Source organism: Epinephelus lanceolatus, chromosome 5 (genome assembly GCF_041903045.1).
Source record: "Epinephelus lanceolatus isolate andai-2023 chromosome 5, ASM4190304v1, whole genome shotgun sequence".
Taxonomy (NCBI): Eukaryota; Metazoa; Chordata; class Actinopteri; order Perciformes; family Serranidae; genus Epinephelus; species Epinephelus lanceolatus.
The window spans coordinates 42,905,423-42,920,769 of NC_135738.1; the positions used below are offsets into that span (position 1 = coordinate 42,905,423).

General features: G+C 39.3%; 1 protein-coding gene across 1 annotated transcript; it reads left to right on the plus strand.

The window, feature by feature from the left end:
• The first annotated feature begins 3,084 nt into the window (after positions 1-3,084).
• cyb5r2 (cytochrome b5 reductase 2) lies at positions 3,085-12,039 on the plus strand. Its single transcript, XM_033634145.2, has 9 exons — positions 3,085-3,240; positions 3,539-3,688; positions 4,940-5,012; positions 6,392-6,498; positions 7,972-8,101; positions 8,341-8,424; positions 9,390-9,475; positions 9,603-9,702; positions 11,562-12,039. Exons 1-9 carry the CDS (start codon positions 3,226-3,228, stop codon positions 11,732-11,734), a joined length of 918 nt encoding a protein of 305 aa, XP_033490036.1. The 5' UTR covers positions 3,085-3,225; the 3' UTR covers positions 11,735-12,039.
• The last annotated feature ends 3,308 nt before the right edge of the window (positions 12,040-15,347 follow it).

Consider the following 15,347-nt stretch of genomic DNA (forward strand, 5'->3'; position numbering starts at 1 on the left):
TTCCTGGTTTTCTTCTCAATATTTGTGTCTTGAAGCAAAACTCAGTAAGACTGGATACACTAGCATGATAAATCACACTTAAAATGGAATAAAAACAATTTGATTCATAGTGTCTACAGTAAAATATCTGTAACCAACCTTTTTCAGGTGACTAAATGAGTTTTTGAATATATTTTTAGTCATGCTAGCGCCATGGCTCTAGGGATGCCATTGTTGATATGTTGCTAGCACTTTGGTCCAGACTGAAATATCTCAAGAGCTATTGGAGGACACAGGATGAAACTAATGATCTTAATGGTGCCCTTTCTTTTCCCACATGGACCACAATGAGGTTCATATTCAAGCGTTTGAGTGAAATGTCTCAACAGTTACTAGATTGGATTGCCATGGAGTTGTTATTTCATGCCCCCCTCAAGATGAAGTGTAATAACTTTGGTAATCCTCTGACTTTTCATCTGGCACCATCAGCAGGTCAACACTTACTGATGGCACTTGGGATGAAGGACTTCTTAAATACATTTTATACTCTATATCTATCCAGAGGGACTCTATAGCGCCTCCCAGAGCTCAAGAGCTCAAACTGGCTAAAGAGAGGATGTGAGCTATCTGCCAAGATACTCCTTGCTTTCTTCCTCATCCTTTCTGTAAAGAGTTGGGTCAAGGGCTTTTGTGGCTTTCCGACTATTTTACTTGCCATTGTCACAATCCTAGAGTTTATTCTTGAATGTACAGTTAAGATGACTGTACCGGGAAGGTGAAAAGTTAAAACACTCCATATATTTGTGCACTAATTCTAAAAACTGCTGACTAACACCAAGGCCACTGTGTTTCCTAAGGAGATAAGTTGCTGTGAGCATCTCTTGAAAAAATACTTAGTATTTCCAGAGAGTTTCAACAGGTTGGCCATTGAGTGAAACCAGCTCTGTCCTCAGATCTTGTTTCATGTAAATAATTAATTATTTAGTCTTGGCCTCATTATTTTTCAAACTTGATTATGCAAAACCATGTTTGAAGGGCCCTAGTGCAGGCCAGGTAGGCAACTTCACCCGATGGGTTTATTTTCTGTAAAAGACCAACTAAGGCCATGTCATCAACACATTTAAACAATCTTCAATATTTCTCATTGATCATAAATTCATTAGTAAACAGAAAGAATAGCACAGGACAGAACACATCCTTGTGGGCAGCCTGTGCTCACAGTGAGCACATCTGACATCCTCCTCCTGATACAGACTTTCTGTGGACAACATGTAAGAAAGTCTCTGATCCAGAGAACTGACGCTGTTCTAATGTTAAGATCCACTAGCCTTCTCAGGAGTTTGTGTCATTGTTGAGTTAGAAGCTGAACTAAAATCCACAAATAAAACCCTGGCAAATCCTTTACGATGTATAAGGTGTTTTGTAATTGTATTAAGCAGTCAGCACAGCGTTGTCTGTGCCTGTGTTGCTCTTATATGCAAACTGGAGTGGGTCTAGCAAAGTGGCCACAGAATTGTTCAGGTGGCTGGCCAGAACATGTTCCATTGTTCTACACAGACTGGAAATCACTTGGTATCCTTTCGCCTGTATTTTTTGGCACTGGCCTAATTATTGAGACTTTCCATGATTTTGGCACTGTGCATGTGTCTAGGAGAGACTGAAACAAAAACTCCTTTTAGTTAAGCAGCTCAGTCTTTAAGAAGTTGGGCTTTTAGATCATCTGTGCCAGTGGTCTTATTTGGCTTCAGTTAAAAAAGACTTGCAGCAACATCATCTTCACTGATGTCTGTGCAGTGAGGTTTTTGCATATTTCCTCACATTCTGTCCTGCCATCCACAGTGTCAAATCTACCGTAAAAACTGTTCAGATCATTAATAAAGTTCTGAATATTACTTACTTACTTAATTTATCAAATACTTAAGTTTAGGACCAAATACCTGCAAAACTAACAACAATTCCACCAGCTTGGCTCTACATTGTGTTTAGTGCTAATCAACATACAGCTTAATGTTGGCATGCTTAGATGGTGGACAGGATACATATTACCCTGCATGTTTTGATTGTACTTGGAGTTCCAATAGCATAAGAAGTCACTCACTCCACTCTAGCTGCATTTAGAAACGTATCTTCTTTTAGGCTATATATATATATATATATATATATGTTTTTGTTGGTAACACTATATTTTAACTCTTACTTGTTAGCATATGTAAGATGATTTATAACACAGCAGATACAAGTCTTGATTAATGTAACCATAACTCCTCCTGTGTAAACAGACAATAAGTGACAATGTAGTAAAGCACAGTTAATATAATATAAAATATATCTTTATAAGAAAAGTTATAATTGCTGCCAAACACTGTACATTTGTAAGATTTTACTAAATGTTGTATACTGTTGATAACTGCTAAATAGAGGGGCTTTAAGTTAAGTGCTTTTATTATTTCTACATCTACAAGAGGTGTTTCTAACATTGGTAGGCACTTATATCATTCATGCAGAGCACTTTGTGTTTTATCTATCAAAGGTCATTGTAGATAAAGTATGATGATCCTGTTTTTACTGCATCCTGACTGTACAGGTAGAACAGAAATGTGGTGCTTTTTTATGGCAGCAGTTTTTATTTGTTCAATAATGCATTCCTCGAAGAACTCACGGCCCTCTTTTATTCAGGACTGTTAAATCTCGAGGACAGACTTGTATAATGTATTATATTAAGGTGCAAAGTGTTTTAAAATGAAATGCACTGTATGTTTTATGTTCATACAACCAGGATTATCAGCTTTGAAAATGTAGGTACATGTCAATTCTTCTGTGTAAAAAATCAAGTGTCAGTTATGTAATGTGGCCCTCTCTCTCTCCACCCCTCTGTCAGTGGTGTGATTTCGGGCCTCAGCTCCTCACTGCCTGAGCACCACCACTATACAGCACTATATAGTGTCATGGTGGGAGCCGACTTCCTATTGGTGCTTTGGACCTTGTGTCACCTTTCCCCTGCGGGAAGCCACGCCCCCCTTTCGGAGGCCTTTGCGCGCGGCTTGTGTGTGTGTGTGTGTGTGTGTGTGTGTGTGTGTGTGTGTGCGTGTGTGTGTGTGTGTGTGAGAGAGAGAGAGAGAGAGAGAGAGAGAGAGAGAGAGAGAGAGGTTGTGAAGGCTACAGTATCATTGCTTTGACTGTGTGTGGACTCTGGTCTCTCAGGTTGAGTGAGGAGAAGGAAACTCTGGCACACTTTGTGTTGTAACCATGGATCACAGCTTGGTGAGAATGAACCTTTACTTAATTCCCCTTTTAAATGATCTACTTATTTTTGTTTTTCAGTGCCTGAGAGCTGCTATATTCCTTGAAGAACTGCTCAGTCTTAGTCAGATTGGGAGATTTTATTTATTTACTCAGCATTTCTCCTTTATTCTTTTCTGTTGTTGAACTTAAGTGTACTGTAACTCATTGATAATGCATGTTATATGGCAAAATTAAAATGAGGGGAAACTATTGCTTTTGATTAAAATTAGAACCTTCACTGTTAGTCATGTCTCCATGTTGCATGTATTTCTTGCAGATAATCCCAGTAGTGGTAGGTGTTTGTGTGGTGGTGGTGACCGTGCTGTACTTCCTCCTGGGAGGCTCAGCAGGTGAGAAGAAGAAGAAGCTGCCTGTCACTCTGCAGGATCCTACGGTCAAATATTCCCTTCCTCTTTTAGACAAACAGGTAAACTGCATACGGACACAGACATTTAACAAAGAATTAGCACTATATTCTTGCAGACACATTGACATGCAGACCTGATTATACAACAATTTATATTCAACTGCTGTACACCAGTCAGAACAATGTTAATCATTTCTGAAGACCCTTATTTCATTTGTTAACACTGACATAAAGCAAGAAATACAAATGCACACTCTACCATTTAACTCTTGTGACGCTCATATTTTGGCATTCTACACATATCATAACCTCATGTCTGATTATAGGGTCGATTTTCCCAAACACATTTTCTTTTCTTACCTAGTCACGGAGAGCATTTTGGATTCTTTCTTTTCTTTTCTTTTTTTCCAATCCTAGATTTCTGGCCACTGGAGGTTTATTGAATTTCAATGGTGCTCACAGCACTGGGAAAAATAAGATATAAAAGAATAAAAATCAGCATCTCTTTCCAGAAACATTCTCCCTGTTAATCTGTAATACCCACTGATCACAACAATTTAGTGTAGCATCAGCTTTTTAAAAACCTCAAAATATTCTGCAGTCTCATTCAACTTTTCAGAAAAATTCAAAGTAATTAGACTCATTTCTACTTTTCAACTATTCCTACAACTTCACCTTATTCTCATGCATTTTAAGCCAACTTTGCAGTGTAGTGTCAGCTTCTCCAGAAAATTTACATTTTCCCCATTTTTTTTTTACATCATTGGTATTATTCAACTGTTAAAGTCAGCATTGCAGTGCAGCATCAGCATCCACACATGCAGTTTCGTAGGAGAGTGCATTCTCTAGTTTGTTTCTAATTTACTTAATATGTTTTTGTTAGCCTATTGTTTTTCTGTTAAAGCATTTTATGAAGAGATTATATTGGTATTGTAATTTGGTAAATATACAAATGCAACATGAAGATAATTAGTGCATTTACAAAACAGATTAGAGACACCATTCTCATTTAGGATTTATGAAAAAATAACACAATAGAAAAAAGAAAGGAAAAACAGAGAGAGAGAAATGAAGCACCCAACCCACCCAACTTAAGCCTAATATTTACAATAATTCTGTTTTCCTACAGGGGGCAAATTTTCACATCTACAGTATATGTTGAATTTCCCCTCGTTCATTATACATTAGCTATATATACATCAGGTATACTGTGTAAGCACCACCCTGTCTAAAAGTATCCTTGCAAACTAGCAAGCACGATTTACACACTCTTTGTTTTTGTACTTTGCTCTAACCTGTGTCCTTATACAGGAAATCAGCCATGACACAAAAAAATTTCGGTTTGGCCTTCCATCTGCAACTCACGTCCTTGGACTGCCAGTAGGTACTGAAACAGCATCTTTCCCAAGATTAAACTCTCTAGAATGATTACTAGAATGATTTTCTGCTTTAAGGTGTTTTAAAGTATTTTGGTGAGATGTTAGTGTTTACACATTTATTTCTGAGAAACAGTAGTATAGTATTTCTTTGTACCTCTTATGAATCTCTAGCACTTAAGGCCTTATAAGTGCTAAGTGTTGGCCCATCTTGATCTTTGATTCTAAGTATCTGACATATGGCAATAAATGAGATTACAATATGAGATATCTTGCTCTGTTTGTAGTGACTCTACTGACTGAGCTGCAACATATCAAATTATATGAAGTGATCAACTAAATGGTCAGAAAAACTGTTGGCATTGTACGTTTCTACAAACCAGGGTTACATTACATTGGTAGATAAGCTGAAACTTTACAATTCAACAACGCTATGGTTAACGTGTGGTTAGGTTTAGACACCAAAACCACTTGGTCATGGTAAGGTAAAGCTCATGTCTGGGTTTAAAAAACATGGTTTGGTACCACAATCACAGCTTGTGTGAAAGAAAGAAAATAAAAATGCTTTTTATGGCACTATGTCGACTGGAAAAGTAGTGATGTTCTGGTAAAAAAAAATCACTTCACCTGGCACTATCCTGGCAGGAAATGCAGCTATGTCTCAGCAAGAAAACAGTTGCTTTTTGCGGCACTATCCTGGTTGGTGGTATCCAGCGTTGTGTCATGGCAGCCGACATTGGGAAGGGTATCGCCAGACTGTCGCAGGGCTAACGCATAGAGACAGACAATCATTCATACTCACATTCACAGCCAATTTAGAGTCACCAATTAACCTATCCGCAACCTGCATGTCTTTGGACTGTGGGAGGAAGCCGGAGTACCCTGAGAAAACCCATGCTGACACGGGGAGAACATGCACAATCTGCACAGAAGGGCTCCCTCCTGGGATCGAACCAGGAACCCTCTTGCTGTGAGGCGATAGTGCTAACCACTAGACCACCGTGCCGCCTACACCACTTGAGAAACGCTGATATGATACATACGCAACATTGAAATGTAATGTATACATGGTTTGCATAAAGGCACAATGCCAACATTTTCTTCTGGCGACTGGGCTGGATAGGTAAAAGACTAGATATTGAGCGGCCAGTTTTTCCAAAGATAGCATATGCTGGTGTGTTAGAAATGTATTATAGTCCTACATTACAATTAAACAATAGTACACTGATGAGGTGAGTGAAGTAGTTGAAAAGGGTTAAATACAGCTTGTTCCTATCAGAGGACAGCCCTCATTTTCTATCAGTGCTTCGGTATTTTTCCCATCCTCTTAAATCCACCACTTCACCCATCCTCCCTTCTTGTCCTCCACCTCTGTCCTCTGCACCAGGTCAGCATGTGTACCTGTCAGCCAGGGTGAACGGCAGTCTGGTGGTCAGAGCCTACACTCCAGTATCCAGTGACGAGGACCAGGGATATGTTGACCTTGTGGTCAAGGTAATTAATAGTCTACTATTTGAGAAGCAACACTTCTATCATTTAACTTGTAAGAAAGAGTTTATATGTTGTAATTAATGGCTGTGCTAGTGCAAATAAGTAGGGGAGAGCAGGGTTGGTTTGGACAGGGGGACAGTTAGGACAGTGCCTTTTAGCAAGTTAGAAAACAACTTTGCCTCACCATGCTCATACTCAGGCATTCACACTCACTCACAGTTCTGATTTACTGGGCAGTTGATGCCAATGTTAGCTGTTAAACTTTCAATATAAATGAGTTTTTTTTTTAGCCAAGAACAAGGTGTACTCGTCCCTGGGGAGGCAGAATTTGGGAACATGCACTCCTTGTACATTCAACATATTTTGTGTTCCAGGTTTGGTTTGGGCTTTTAGATTATTTATAGATTATAGATTATTTTGGATTGTGGACCAAACGGTCTTTTTAGTGTATTGAAGGAATTCCTGATGATTTGAAAAGATAAAAAAAGACAGAGATTTTGAAGAGTTTTAAAGTCAGGGACTACAGAGACCGATACAGAGCTAAAAGAAGAGTGAATGTTGAACTTTCATTGGCAAGAAATCATGACTCTAAATGAATGCCAGTGTTGCTCCTTGTTTGCACAATGTGCAACTAAGCTATTGTCTGCTAACGCACTAGTGATATCAATTTTCTAAGGTGATAACAAACCAATACATGATAATACGTGATATATACAAAAGAGTTCATCAAGGTTTAAGTGGATAGATTTTATTTTTTGGATACTGCTTGTCAAAAAACAAAAGGCATCCATACCTTGCAGCATGGGCGGACCATGCGACAAAAGAGCCCCTGGGCACAGACATGCAGAAGGCCCCACCACCTCTTCTACATAGGAGCAAGACACACAGACTTTATCATTATATAGCCTCTTTGTGATGTTGTTTTGCATTTCTTTGTAGTTGGTTCACATCTCTATAGAGTTTTGTGCCTCTTTGTGGTAATTTTGTGTCTCCGTTTAGTTGATTTGCATCTTTTTGTTGTCTTTTTGTGTCTCTGTGTGGTTGCTTTAAGTCTCATTGTGGCCATTTGTTTCTCTTTATAGTTATTTTAAATGTTTGTAGTTGCTTAGCATCTCATTTTGTGTCTCTTTGTGGTTGTTTTACCCCTTTCTGTAGTTATTGTGAGTCTCTTTGTGTCTATTGCTGTTTTGTGTCTCTTTGTGGTCTCTTTCTGCCTTTTTGTTGTTTTTATTTTCTCTGTGGTCATTTTAAGTCTTTCTTTTTTTTCTATTACTGTAATTTGAGTGACATTTTGTAGGTAAAGACAGGGGGAACCCTGACATTTTGAGCCCCCAGGCCTGTTTATTAATCCATCCATGCCTTGCAGAACAAACTATTGGCTATGCTAATGATTCTAGAGGTAATTTTTGATGCCCCGTAGAAGCAATAATGAGCCAAAAACAGATTCAGATAGTTGTTTCCTCTTTGTAACTCCAGGTGTACTACAAGAACTGCCACCCCTCCTTCCCAGATGGAGGGAAGATGTCTCAGTACCTGGACAACATGGCTATTGGAGACGCCATGGACTTCAGAGGACCCAATGGACTGCTTGTGTATAAGGGAAATGGTATGACGTGTGTGCATGTGTGTGTGTGAGAGAGAGACAGAGAGAGAGAGGGAGAGACAGAGAGAGAGAGAGGGAGAGAGAGTATGCATGTGTGAAAAGGAAAGATAAAGAAAGTATAATGTAAACATTCAATATGTTTCAAGCTGCTGCCACCACCAGATGTCACTGTGGTACAATATAAGACTGTATGAGCAGCTCAGGCTGCCAAACACATGCTGAGACTTACTCTCTTCATTCAGGTCAGTTCTCCATCCGACCAGACAAGAAGTCAGAGCCAAAAGTTCGGAAATTCAAGCACATTGGGATGATCGCTGGAGGAACAGGTTCATTCACATTTCTGTGAACTTTCAATCATTATATTGTACATGAAAGCATACACTATCCAGAGGAGCATCACAGAGGCTCAGCAGGCTGAAATCTCTGCAGAATCAAATATTCTTCTTTTTGAGGGAGAAATTAAGGGGTTCCCTAAGTGTACTCACTGGTATTAATACTTTGCATCACAGATCTATACAGTGGAGTAGCACCACATTCTGGGCCCTATGCATGAGCAGTCTCTGTGGGCCCCCCTGCCCTTCCTCTCCAAATTCGTGTCTCTCTAACGCTGAATTTTTCTCTCTGAATTTTTTTTTTTTTTTTTACACTGTCAGTTTGCTTTCTTTCCCTTTCTTTTAATTCTTTTTTTGCTTTTTTTGGAGCCCCAATTTCCTTTTTTGGGGAAAGACATAACAAGCATCACTCAGCTCTAGCTGTATTTACAAATGAATCCTATTGCAGGGCCAGACTAAACCATTTGGCGTTTTGAAGGGGTGAGAGGGGCCTGAGAAAGATTCCACTATTTTTTCTTTTATATGAAGTTCAGTCTTTTGACCAATTATGGCACTAATTACTTAGGAATAAAAACTGCAAACAATACCAAACTTTTTATTCCAGGCTTTTCATGGTCCCCCGTCCCATGGGGCCCTGGGTAATGAGCCCCACTTTTCCCCCTGCTACAACGTCCCTGGATGTGCAACTGGATACTATATGTTATTGGATTGTTATGTAGATGATGAGTGGGAAAAGAATAGTTCATTAAGTATATTGTGGCCTTTCTATTATATAGCACATAAATTGCACCCAAAACTGTAACACAGTATAACTGTCATGACCAGTTGATGATACTGTCTTTGCAGCCTCACTGTAAGCAATATAATTTTCTAGAAAAAATTGAAAAGGCAACATTGTACTTACCCTCAGTTAGATATGAATCATCCTCTGAGACTAAGTTTGTCATTTACTATGACAGGTATCACTCCTATGCTGCAGTTAATCCGCAGCATCACAGCAGACCCCAGTGACAACACCATGTGCTCCCTCATATTTGCCAACCAGGTCAGCAGCTCTGTGTGGTATATTGTTCTGGGAAATCTTTCCTTGTGTCTTACTGTTAAAAGTTTTACTGCTCATAAATGAAAGACACTCTGGAGAAATAAAATCTCTTTCACTTGCTCCCTCTCAGACTGAGAAAGATATTCTCCTCAGGAAGGAGCTGGAAGAGGTGAAGAAAAACCACCCTGATAAAGTCAAGCTGTGGTTTACACTGGACAAACCTCCACAAGGTAAGACAGCATTTCTTCAACTATGGACCTAATAACAGGGTACCTGGTGGACCTTTACTCATTATAAGCTGCCTTGTGTTTTAAAAGTGCAGAACAGGTGCTGTCCCTTCAGTAGAAATATAGCTAAAGCTTACAGAGTTTTAATTATTAAGTATTAATAATATTACCTCTGACCAAAAACAAACAGGTTTTGTGTGTAATGTGGTCACACTAGTACGATACATTAACAGCAGAAAAATTATACTATGCTTTAAACGCAGACAGTATAAAAATAACGGGAGTAGCTACCAAGACGTCACCCATTGGTTTGTGGACTCCCGTTTTCAAAGTTGGCCCGAGGGGATCATACTGTGGAGAGGCAAGGGGTGGATCTCACAGAGAAGCTGAGGATGGACACACACACACACACACACACACACACACACACACACACACAGCCCACACTTAATTATGCGTAACTTTAAGCCTTAATAAAATATAAACGGGTGAGGGGAGTACTGTTGCCATGAGGGGGGGTACTTGGTCTGCAATGGTGTTTGAGTGGGTGGAACATATCAGGTGGTATCCACATGAATACCAGAACCAAAGGTTTCCCAGCAGAACGATGAATTGGAACACAATAATCAATAATCACTTAACCTGTCAGTGGTTTTGGCTGATCGGTGTATATGAAATGGGGGCTTTAGGGGTCCATATAATGAAAACAAGTAGTGCACACAACTCCAAAAAATCTTAAACAATATGTAGAGAAATCCATAAACAAACCACATGCTCTAAATATTGAGGGGGATTTGTCCTTTGCATCTCCCCAAAATCTATGACCACAACAAACCACAAAGAAGCTGGGATCACAGCACACAGAGGTAGTATCCTGACTCCAGTTTCTTCAACACATGTGGGTATTAGCGCAGTGCCAGGCTATATGAGTCTGAATGAATCAGTCTCAAAGCTCAGCCCTTTAGTTCACTGCTGAATATTCACAGTGGGAAACCAAACAAAGACCCCTCAGCTGAAGAAAAATCTCTGCAGGCTCAGGAAGGAGATAGCTCCAACAAGGTGTTACAGTCGCTTAGCAAAACGCTCATGTCTTCCCTTCTATAATCCTTAAAGCGAGAAGAAATTAATGAGCATAATATTGTTACATAATCTCTGCTATGAAGGCCTTGAACGCTGCTCGTAGTCGGTCTCGTCTTTCATTAGTCCCACGCAGAATAGAAGCACATTGGCCCTTGATCATTATTCATTGAAAGAGGTGTACTTGCTCTTTGTTGGCAGTGTCATTATTTGGTTGCCTTGCAGGGAGAGAAGACTATCTGTGGATGAAAGCACAAGTTGAACAGACCTTGTCATGCTTCTTGTTAATAATGGCTTCACTGACCACCAGCTGAAATCTTTATCTTCTCCTGGAAATTAAAAAAAAAGAAAAAAGCACATCATTTCATTAATATTTTCATTCTTTCTTTGAATGTCCCATCTTTTATAGCTTAGAAGATCTTCTCTTTGTTCTGCTCACCCTTCACTATTAGGCATCCATTTCCTGCAGCACAAAGGAAGTAGAGATATTAAAATGATAGCAGCAGGTGTTCAATATTTAGTATTTAGAGTTGAAGTGAAAAGGGGAGGCTTCCCTCGTGAATAACTGTATAATAAGCCACATTACACCAGCACAAAAGCAAGATGGCAGTGATTCACCTTTTGACTGTAAATACACCAAACAGCTGCATCAAAAAGTGAATTTTTTTTTTATAGAAAAAAGCATGTGTTTCCATATAGAATTTTCACAGCTATGAAAAAGATTCAGTGTTAAGTCTGAGGTTGATACTCCTTTCTTTCTCTCTCTCTTTTGCTGTGTCTTCAAGATTGGAGCTACAGTTCAGGGTTTGTGACCTCTGACATGATCAAGGACCATCTCCCTGCTCCGTCTAACGATGTCCTTGTTGTCCTGTGCGGTCCTCCACCGATGATCCAGTACGCCTGTCTGCCAAATCTGGACAAGCTGGGACACAAAACGGAAAACATCTTTGCATACTAGTGTTATGATTGACTATGAAACTGTATTTCATGTTCAACCAATCATGAAACCAAACATCACTGTGCACAGTTAATGTTTTGACTTCATGCTTTTCATGTAGGCATGTGTCCATTTTTGACGTCAGTGACACTAGAATGCAAACCTGTCACATTAAATGGGTGCATAATTGCCATCATCTCAGGTGTGCTGTTATATACAGTATTTCAGCAAACCCTGTGATCACCTTTTGTACAAGATACACTTTCAAAATGAATCTCTTTTTTAGGCAAAATGTGAATTCATGTGAAATAAAGATATAAAAAGTAGTGTTGATTTAATGCTTAATGCTACATATGCGTAGGTCAAAGTATGTACTGCAGTTCTACAGTTTTTACGTGAAACTCCCAAGTGTTCTGACTTGTCAATAAGCTGTTGTATACTCAAATACTCAAATAACTGTACCTAACATGAACTTAATACTATATACAAGTATTCCATGTTTATGTAATGTAAAACATTACTATCAGAATCAGGTTTATTGGTGTTTGCTGCTTAATAACAATAAAAGAAAATAATAAATAACAAAAGAGCAAATTATGCAAAAGTCAAGTAACACAACAAAAAAAAGAATAGAAAAGTTACAACTGAAAATGAAAATATAGCCAAAAGCTGCCATTCTGGCTTCAAGCCCTTTCACGGTCAACAGAATGAAGCAGCTCAAATGCCAAAATCAAAGCAGCAGCGAGCCAGTTTTAGGCTTCACAAAGCCGAGCAAAGTCACTTTAACTGGTTTAATTTGTCAGAAGTAGTTCGACTAATCACATACTTGTTCCATCATTAAAAAGTATGCAGCATATCCATAACTGCACACCAGAGACTGTATATAAAGATGGATGACATGACAGAAACATCTGGATCGCCTCCTGCTGACTGGCTGCAGTACAGGTCATAAAGCATGCCCTCCCCATGTTAGTGGATGGGACATAGGCCAAGTTAACATCAAATAAATTTTTCCCAAAGATTGTTTTTGATAATTTACAGTAGTTTTTTTTATCACGCTGCTGTTTGTTCAATTGTTTGTTTTTCTTATAAGTTTGGTTTGAGTTACTTATTTAGTGCCATAAAACAGGGATTTTACGTCATGATTGACAACTGTGTGAAAGAATCGGTGGGCCTGCACTGATTGGCACTGCTGCAATAGGTCAGACAGGTGTATGGGTGGGAAATTTGATACTGTGGAGATCGCTTTCGTGCAGACTCTGGCTCCAAATGACATCTCTAGAGCAACATGGCAGCGGTCATATCCAGGATATTTCAGTTTCATTTCTGTGCAGTGGGGGTAAGTGGAGACATGTTGCCCATCTTTACATACAGTCTATGCTGCACACACAAAGTCCCACTATTTGCCCCTTTGAGCCAGACTGAAAATGCTAAGTGGGCCTGTTCCCCAACACATACTGAGGATATCTACCAAGATTAATGATAACTGGACAAATCATTATGAGCTGTGGCTAATGTCCCCCCCGCTCTTTATGTTTTTAATTAATGGCAGCCATGTTTTTTCTTAACAGTCTTGCTCATTTATGATAAACCTGTGTACCAGATTTGGAGTTGATAGAGTTAGACTCAAATCCAAAAAATATCTGTCACATAAATGTTTTTCTTATCATGCAAATTAGCAAAAATCCATCATGAGGGACTTAATGGTCCAAGATGCTTGTTGTAGAGCACACTGAGCTGGGATATTCTGTCAAATTCCAAGTCAATCAGACTCACAGCGTGAGGGCCGTGGCCTTTCCACATACTTAACACATTTTGGGTTTAAATTACAGCACCACCATGTGGCCAATTAGAATTACATTTCTTGGGAAGCGTTTGTAAATCATTTCCAGTTATTGAGCCAAGTTTCATGTTTCCAGCTCGTTCCAGCTCAGACAATTTGAGTTGTAGTTGAAGACAACGATTAATAATAGACTGGCACAAACTTTGGGGGCTTGGACCCTAAGACTAGTTTGTATATATGTAAAATATATCTGTTTTATGTTGTGTTCATGCCAAACACAATGTTAGTTTTTGCATCACATTACTCGAGTTTGATTCATTCATTCATTTTCCGTAACCGCTTATCTTGTTAGGGGTCATGGGGGGGCTGGAGCCTATGGAGGAGCCTGGAGTTGCTGTGAGGCAACAATGCTGATGCATGCGAATAACTCGCATCATACATGCATGAAATCGTGGGTACGTGAGTGCCCAAAAGACACAAATTTTCTCAAGAGAGGAGGGGCTTCCTCCAGCCACCATTTTTCAGTCTGTTATCAGTGACTATGGTTGGGCTTGACTACATTGCAAGGGTTGCTGCTTTGTACCTGCTGTGGAAGGCCCAAAACCGTCGGAGATCCAGTAGTGCTAACTTGCTAGTACAACCGATAGCTGGAATCATGTAACAGCTGAATGTTTTCATAATTTTCCAGATAATCTGACCTCCTCACTCACTTTCCTCCAAGCGAGCTCCTTTTTATTTCTGTTTCCATAAAAGTAGGACTTGGTGTCATACAGCTCTGGGTAGCCACAGACTGACATGATGAACTTCTCCTTTTTCTGATGAATGAAATTCTGCTGGTATGTCCTCAGTGTCAAACTTCCCCGGAGGATGTCAGATTTTTCAACTACTACTACAACAACTGCTACTCACATCCATCACTTCCATTGCGTCCATTGCGCTGCCTGGCAGGAATTGGTATCTAATCGCGCCTCTACATTGACTTAACATGTGATTCACTCACACAAATTATTTTATTCACACCAAAAGCAATGCAAAGTTTAACACTGTGTTACTCGAGTTTGAATGCTAGAATATTTTGTGTTGATTTGCGTCATATGTGCGAATAACTTGTGTCATACATGCATGAAATCACTGAACTTCCGGCGGTCCGCATTGGTGACGTACGTCCTTGGAGGATCTCAATGCTGATTGGCTATCATGGCACAAACTGGTAGCTGAAATTCAGATTTTTTTTTAACTCTCACAAAAAAGTGTATGATGCAAAATCACACTATTCATGCACTGCTTAATTCATGTATGTTGCATCATTCGCGTCGCATCCATCACGTCCATCACGCTGCCTGGCGGGAATTTGTGTCTCACTACATCTTTACATTGACTTCACTCGCATGAATTGTTTTATTTGCGCCCTGTGTGAACACAACATTAAAATGAAAGAGCTGTACATTTTATTAAGGAATGTGCAAAATACTTACCAAGGAATATTCAAAAGTTCACAGTGTGAAATATAAAGAATATGTGTAATGTACTAACAAATGTTACACACAGGGACAGATACAGAGGCTTTAAGTTGATGTAAACATTTGTTTGTGCTAAAATATTTTTCTAAATTCTCCTGTGAGACTATTACATTACATTTCTTTAGCTGATGCTTTTATCCACACAGTGACTTAAGATACATAAGTGCATCAACTATGTGGATGCAATCCCAAAATAGCAGAAATCATGCATTACAGCCAAACAAACTGCAGCAATAGACCCTAATATATTAGCCTAGGATTCAAAATGAAGTCATGATATGTAATTTTTACTCAAAATTATGATACACTGACTCAAGCACAACAAAAATAA

Bases quoted from the DNA above. Each gene is read 5' to 3' on its own strand.
- cyb5r2 (XM_033634145.2), top strand. The intron at 8,102-8,340 runs GTATGACGTGTG...CTCTTCATTCAG, and splicing joins GCTTGTGTATAAGGGAAATG to GTCAGTTCTCCATCCGACCA. The intron at 9,703-11,561 runs GTAAGACAGCAT...TGTGTCTTCAAG, and splicing joins ACTGGACAAACCTCCACAAG to ATTGGAGCTACAGTTCAGGG.